This window comes from Notothenia rossii (genome assembly GCF_949606895.1).
Source record: "Notothenia rossii genome assembly, chromosome: 11".
NCBI classification, from domain to species: domain Eukaryota; kingdom Metazoa; phylum Chordata; class Actinopteri; order Perciformes; family Nototheniidae; genus Notothenia; species Notothenia rossii.
In genome coordinates, this window is record NC_136910.1 from 57,538,292 (window position 1) to 57,545,837 (window position 7,546).

The following is a 7,546-nucleotide window of genomic DNA, read 5'->3' on the forward strand; positions in this document are numbered from 1 at the left end:
TAATTAAATGACAGCAGCTGCTTATACTTGCAACCAGAGTTCCCGTTAGAATATTTTTTTGCCGATCAAAATGTCCGTTCAAGTTTAAATCTTCCGGACTAAATGAGAAAAGTGCAGGTCAAAGGTCTCCTTTGTTATTTATTGAGCTTTAAAACAAATTGATATGATTCGATATTAAACAAATTATAGCAGATTAACTACATTATTAAAAAGTGAACAGTAATTTATAATAACCAGGGAATAATAAACCGAGCGCTCTCTCCCTCTCCTGAGTGACCCGAGAGTAAAACTAAACATATCTATAACTAGTTACGGTAGTTTGAGAGGTATATTAAAATAGCTACGTGTGATATTCTAACCTGAAGTGTGTGTTTTGTTCCGCTCACCGCTGCATGTGATCATGCAGAGCTGCGTGTCGACTCGTCAGCAGCAGCTGATCTCTCTCCCGTCAGATTAGACTTCACTCGCGTTTATGTCCATATCGATCAGATCCAGCTAGTTCTAGCTAATGATAGGACTACCTGCTTATTAAAAGACACCTAAACATTAAGCGTCGCTATGCAACCGGGTGAGGCCGCAAAGTATAGCGCAGCATTATGCATTTGTTTACATGCCCACCGGAACCCCGAGGCATTAGCAACAGATCAACGCACAATCAACCCATACAGGACATCTCTTTCTCCACATTAAGTGTTACACATTAGAATTTACTATTCTTGTCTGTCACATAAGGGAAATGATTTTGACCGGAGAGATTTAGATTTGCCGGTCTTCAGCATATTTTACCGGTCATAGTCCGATAATTACCGGCTAGTGGGAACTCTGCTTGCAACTGTGGAAGTAACAAACAACATCTAGCGTCCTTACTGTAACAAGGTCATATGTTTATTTCTGTAAGCCCTAATAAACACATTGATATGCACTCGTGTCCTAAAGATCTCTACATTTGTATTATACATTTCAATAAGAGTCATTGCCTCATGCCCTGACTGCCCTTTGTATCGCAGCAACCTTATATTTTACCTGAACTACCTTTTCACTGTTATGACATTCTTCCTAAGAAATGCCAACTTGTCTGCACCAACGACCCCAGCATACTGAGCCAACCCGAGCCACGGCGAGCCGCGCTAAAACCTGTAGTCGAAATGCGGCTCAAGTACGCTTTATTTCTAAGATACTTACTCAGCGCAGACGGTCTTTCCAGCCGAGGTGTGAGCCGACACCAGCACAGACTGGTTGTTGTCGATGCACAGGAGGGCCTCGCGCTGGAACGGATCCAGAACAAAAGGGTACTCCTGCAAGACGAGGAAGACATGGTGAGGGTTAGTGTTTAATTTTTACCTAATCGTGACGTCTGTAGTCAACACACTATAAAAGACTACAATTCCCACGGTGCCTGCTCTGAAGTGACAGTGACGGGCAGCAACCTGCTAGAATCACGCCGTCGAGGAACAGTTTTTAACCGTCCATTTACCTTTTAAGTTATCAAGTTATATAATTATTGTCAAGACAGAAATAATACCTAAGCTGTTTGTTATTTAAATGTGAGTTTTGCATATTTGTTTTGACTATTGTAAAGGCCTCTTTTCTTTGTTGCATGTGTAAAAGTTTGTTATTTTATTTTGAGCAAACACATCGCATAAAATAATCCAAACCATCGGAGGCCAAGCAACTCTTCAACTGTAATATAAAGGAAAGAAAACGAGTTAAAAAATGTCTGTTTAAGGCGTCTAGTGGCTCGTAGGGCTGTCCCGAATACCATTTTTCGGGCTCCGGATATTCGGTAGTAATCAGCAGCGACTATTCGGTGCGGAGATTTGTATTTTTTTTTTTAGAACTTTTTTTTTTTTTAAAGGCTTCATAACACGCTCCGAATCCGAGACACCTGAAAACACGCTGTTAAGCAGAAGCGCAGAAAGAGCATACTATTACGATTTATATTTATTTATTGTCTCAACTATTTTCCAAGCAAAGTAAGTGCGCGTTTTTATCATGTGTAACGTTACTGTTTAAACGGCGGATGAAGCAGCTTCACCATGGCAACTTGACAACGGCTAAGCTAGGCTAGGCTACTACTCACAGCATCCAGCTGACTTTTCAGAGTTGTTGTGCCACCGTGGTAGGCCAGTTTCTTATCGCATATTTGGCACTTATTTTTTTACCGTCGTCCAATTTAAAATGGTCCCACACAGCTGAAGTCTTTGGCATTTTGTGGGTGAAGCGAGGTGAAGCGTGCGGTTTGCGTTCGTGACTGAGTGAACGCGATGTCAGGAGCACAGGCTGAGATTGTATATACTTCCGCATTTTAACAGTGCAATTCAAAAGTATAAATATAGTATAAGAATATGGCAATTCGCCTTTATTAATAGCATACATTTAGAAAAAAAAAATTGGGGGGGGGAAATAAAAAAAAAAATTAAATAATGAAATAATGAAATTGAAACCTGAATAGTTGGCCAACGAACGAATATTTGAATAGTCAAATATTCGGGTACAGCCCTAGTGGCTCGGTAGAAAAACAAGGAAGGAAGCCACGAGAGACATGGTTAAAGTTATTAATGAAAATACTTTAAAATTATTAGATGCATTTGAATCTACATCATACCTTGGCTGCTTTCCCCACTCGAGGCTTCAGGGGTTTGTATTCTTCGTTGGCTTGCAGTGCGACCTGAGAAAGACAGAATACATCAATAAATATACAAATATAACTCAGACAACTTTCTGTATTCATTTGATCACAAATCTGTAATTTGCTTTGTTTCCTTTACCTCATGACAGCATCCCTCCACAGTCTCCACCTGCTCCACCTTCACTTGGGGCATGAATTCTGCAAGACTGAAGAAAATAAACAACTTTAAAACATATTCTGCAGCATTTCAAAAACACAGAAAAACACTTTTTAACAAAGATATTTAAGGGGAATTATTTATTGCAGAGCAGTTGTATTAGTTTTTATTATTTGAAGTAGTGTAGGACATTCAAATGTTAGCTTGAGCAAAAATTAGGGAGGCTCCGATTAGAGGAGTATCTAAACGTGATCAAAATATACAGAATATGGATATAATGCATAATAATAAATTAATACACATGTGACGTCAGTAAAGCTCTCAAATGCAGAGGGTGAAGACGTAGAGTACTTTCCTCTGAGTAGCAGTAAAGCTTTAGATCAGGGGGGTCAAAACTTTTTTCACGAGGGCCATGAACAGAAAAACATACAAAGGGCTGGGCCGCTCCCTAGAAGTATATCGCCTCATAAGTTCAGTTATAAGTTGGCAAAATCAATCAAATGTAGGCACATGATGCTCGTGAGTGTTGGCAGCTCATCTCTTAAACCAGAAGCCTCAGAGTGATTATAATAAGAGGAAATAGGAAGGGTGCATTTCAAGCTTGTTATGGAAATAAGTAATTGGGCTTTTTTCTTATCAACTAAGATTTGTTAGAAAATGTTTCCAACTTGAATTGACTGAATTGAAAAGTGTTCTAATTAACACATGAATACTAGTGTGTAATATATTTGTACATATACATTTAAGAAGTACAAGATAAGACAAGCATAAGTTTCGTTTGTGGGCTGTACTCCATTATACTTTTTGAATTTGCTGAGGGCCGATTCAAAATGGTCCGCAGGCCGTATTTGGCCCCCGGGCCTTAGTTTGGACACCCTTGATTTACAGAAACAAGGTGTTAAGCTGCATTTATCTCACTTCAGGTCGTTAGCACAGATGGCCTCGTGTCGAGCTTTCTTCCCGAACAGCACCTCCTCTGCTCCGTCACTGTCGGCCTCCCTCTTGACGGCAGGAGAAGCAGCATCTTTATCAGCGCCATTTTTAGTAATAACTTTCCTGTTAAAGAGAAAAAACAAACACACATACTGTTATCAGCTGACGTGCACTTGAACACAACACGGATGAAAATTCAAACAGACATATATTCACAGTAGAAAAATACATATATCACTAGAGTATCTAAAAGTAATACATAATATAAAGAAAATACTGAATACTCTGCGATACACAACTTCACTAAGCAACAGAAATATAGAGGTGTAAAGTAACTAAGTACATTTACTCAAGTACAATTTTGAGGTACTTTACTTGAGTATTTCCATGTTCTGTGTACTTCTACTCCACTACATGTATTTAATCCCTTTAGTTACTTCACAGATGTTGATGAATGATGTTAAATATAATCAAGTGTTAAATCAGACTTTAGTTCCACCTGGAGTAAATCCACCAGCTACCCTGCAGTATACAAAGTCATTCAAACTAGCTGCACCTTTACCAGCTTTGAGAACACTTTCATGATCAATCATTATAAAACATATCATATCTATTATTCTGAAATGGACCAATCTGCACAATGACTACTTTTACTGTCTTTCACTATATTTAGATGAGAATACTTTTCTACTTTTACTTGAGGAACATTTTGAATGCAGGACTTTTACTGAAACAGAGTATTCCTACACTCTGGTACTTCTACTTTTACTCAAGAGCAAGAACTGGGTACTTCTACTTTGACTAGAGTACATGATCTGAGTACTTCTACTTTTACTCAAGTTCAAGATCTGGGTACTTCTACTTTTACTAAAGAACAAGATCTGAGTACTTCTACTTTTACTCAAGTTCAAGATCTGAGTACTTCTACTTTTACTAAAGATCTGAGTACTTCTACTTTTACTCAAGTTCAAGATCTGGGTACTTCTACTTTTACTCAAGAACAAGATCTGAGTACTTCTACTTTTACTCAAGAACAAGATCTGAGTACTTTTACTCAAGAACAAGATCTGGGTACTTCTACTCAAGTACAAGACCTGAGTACTTCTCCTTTTACTCAAGTACAATATCAGTACTTCTACTTTTACTCAAGATCTGAGTACTTCTACTTTTACTCAAGATCTGAGTACTTCTACTTTTACTCAAGATCTGAGTACTTCTCCCACCTCTGCACATTGGATTATATAAACATTACAGTTGTATATTTTAGCATAAATATGTTATACACAAATATGGCTCAACATTTCTCCAGTATTTATTGCTTTTCTTAACGACATGAAAAGTATACAAAGCAAATTGTGCAAAGATGTTTCTGTTCATAATGCCATCACCTTTGAATGAATGTAATGAAAACTGATGTCTAAGTGCCTTTTTCTGATGTATTAGAATAATTGTTCAGTAAAGATGAGAGGCAAAAAAGAAGCCATGAAGCAGTTGAGCTAGCTAGACTCTTGTGACGATTAACTTATTAAATTACGTACATATGGCGTTAATGTTACACATAACAAACCAATAACAAAGCAAATACAATTTCAGAAAACCCATTACACGTGTTTAATTTCAGTTTTCATTAGCAATTAGCAACATTAGCTGGTTAGCATAGTTATTGCTACGTTCGGGATTCTCTGTACAATCTAACCTCCAGATTTCAAACGTTAAATATGCCACACAAAACAAGCCTTTACCCGATTTCTGCAGTCAGAGAAGCGGGTATCTTTTTGCTTGTGGTAGTTTGTTGTTCATCGTCAAACACGCTGAACAAACCGTCTCCAAAAGCGTCCGCCATGATTGTTAGGGGCAGAACTTCTTCCCACAATACAACACGAGGGTTCGCTCTCCAAATCCCGGGAAGTGCGCCGGAAGTCCATGCAAACATCCGTAGTGGCCAAACGGTGGTACTACAGTAGTGCTGTGTAGTGGAGAATCAGTTCAGGCAACTTTAAAGGTGGAAAAAAGGTATAAAAGTAATAAAATAAATATAAAAACAATAAAGAGCAGCAAGTATATATATACATAGCTTCATTAGGAAGGACATGAACCACACACAATACTATGTATAACATGTTTTAGATAAGTTAGCCAAAGAAAGACAGATTTAAACTTGATATTGAAAATTCCTTTAAATATGTAATTTACAAGAAGAAAGTAAGCTATGTTTTTTGAGTTATTCTTTAAATTATTGACAACACTGCAGCTATTAGTGTCGCTTTCTTTTCTATGTTTGTATTTTCTGTCAGTTACTATCAGCATTTATCCAGTAGGGGGCGGTGATGCAACGTTTTAAAGAGTGGGTGTGATGTCACTGCTCATTTGAAAGGAACCTCCCATATTTGGTCTTCGCATCCTGTGACAGCTCGCCCATGATGGTGTGCATGTGGAGCGCGTGGCGGCGGGGCTCCGTGTTTGCCGCGCGGCTCGCAAAAAGGAATTGGCCGTGCAGTTCTTCCGCGGGCCTTTCTGTCAGATACAGGGACTTCAGCACCAAGACGGCACCTCACATCCCCGGCATGGAGTACCAGGTGTGTTACCCTCTCTGCTACCTGTCTGTTAGCATGCCAGCTAGCCACAGACGCTAGTTGACAAGTTTTAACTTGAACTCTGACACTCTGTGACAATTATGGGATGGGAAAAAAAAATGGCTGACATGAACAAGTGGGAGAACATAATAATGATAGTTAGCTCTGGATTGTAGAGCCGGGGGAGTAGAAGCTAACAGAGCAGCTGTGTGTGAGAGACAGCTGTGACTAACGGTTCTGTTACTGTACAACTTGTACTGAGGCAACGATCATCCAGCAGAGATAACAACAGGTTTCGTAACCCTCTGAAAACACTGGGTCCGTTCACATAGTAAACATCAGGTGGGAGTCGTACTCAGATATTGTACTTGAGTGAAAATAGAAGTACTCAGATATTGAGTAAAAGTAGAAGTACTCAGATTTTGTACTTGAGTAAAAGTAGAAGTACTACAAGATCTGAGTACTTCAACTTTTACTCAAGTACAAGAACAACTTGTTCTTGAGTAAAAGTAGAAGTACTCAGATCTTGTACTTGATTAGAAGCACTCAGATCTTGTACTTGAGTAAAAGTACTCAGATCTTGTACTTGAGTAAAAGTAGAAGTACTCAGATCTTGTACTTGAGTAAAAGTAGAAGTACTCAGATCTTGTTCTTGAGTAAAAGTAGAAGTACTCAGATCTTGTTCTTGAGTAAAAGTAGAAGTACTCAGATCTTGTTCTTGAGTAAAAGTAGAAGTACTCAGATCTTGTTCTTGAGTAAAAGTAGAAGTACTCAGATCTTGTACTTGAGTACAAGTAGAAGTACTCAGATCTTGTTCTTGAGTAAAAGTAGAAGTACTCAGATCTTGTTCTTGAGTAAAAGTAGAAGTACTCAGATCTTGTTCTTGAGTAAAAGTAGAAGTACTCAGATCTTGTTCTTGAGTAAAAGTAGAAGTACTCAGATCTTGTACTTGAGTACAAGTAGAAGTACTCAGATCTTGTTCTTGAGTAAAAGTAGAAGTACCAGAGTGTAGGAATACTCTGTTCCAGTAAAAGTACTGCATTCAAAATGTTCCTCAAGTAAAAGTAGAAAAGTATTCTCATCAAAATATAGTGAAAGACAGTAAAAGTAGTCATTGTGCAGATTGGTCCATTTCAGAATAATATATATGATATGTTTTATAATGATTGATCATGAAAGTGTTCTCAAAGCTGGTAAAGGAGCAGCTAGTTTGAATGACTTTGTATTCTGCAGGGTAGCTGGTGGATTTACTCC

At 38.3% G+C, this 7,546-nt stretch overlaps 2 protein-coding genes across 2 annotated transcripts in view; one reads left to right on the top strand and one right to left on the bottom strand.

The window, feature by feature from the left end:
• The window catches only part of mtrex (Mtr4 exosome RNA helicase), a 55,291-nt gene extending 49,672 nt beyond the window's left edge, over positions 1 to 5,619 (bottom strand). Inside the window, exons 1-5 of the mRNA XM_079659579.1 lie at positions 5,462 to 5,619; positions 3,705 to 3,842; positions 2,769 to 2,835; positions 2,606 to 2,668; positions 1,183 to 1,295 (exon numbers count right to left, since the gene is read on the bottom strand). Coding sequence (XP_079515705.1) covers positions 1,183 to 1,295; positions 2,606 to 2,668; positions 2,769 to 2,835; positions 3,705 to 3,842; positions 5,462 to 5,562 — 482 coding nt within the window. The 5' untranslated portion in view covers positions 5,563 to 5,619. The remainder of the gene's footprint in view (positions 1 to 1,182; positions 1,296 to 2,605; positions 2,669 to 2,768; positions 2,836 to 3,704; positions 3,843 to 5,461) is intronic.
• Positions 5,620 to 6,139: 520 nt separating this feature from the next.
• Positions 6,140 to 7,546, top strand: part of fpgs (folylpolyglutamate synthase) — a gene marked incomplete at its 5' end in the record, with an annotated part of 4,251 nt that continues 2,844 nt past the window's right edge. The window contains one exon of the mRNA XM_079659980.1: positions 6,140 to 6,295. Within this exon, the coding sequence (XP_079516106.1) occupies positions 6,140 to 6,295 (156 nt within the window). The remainder of the gene's footprint in view (positions 6,296 to 7,546) is intronic.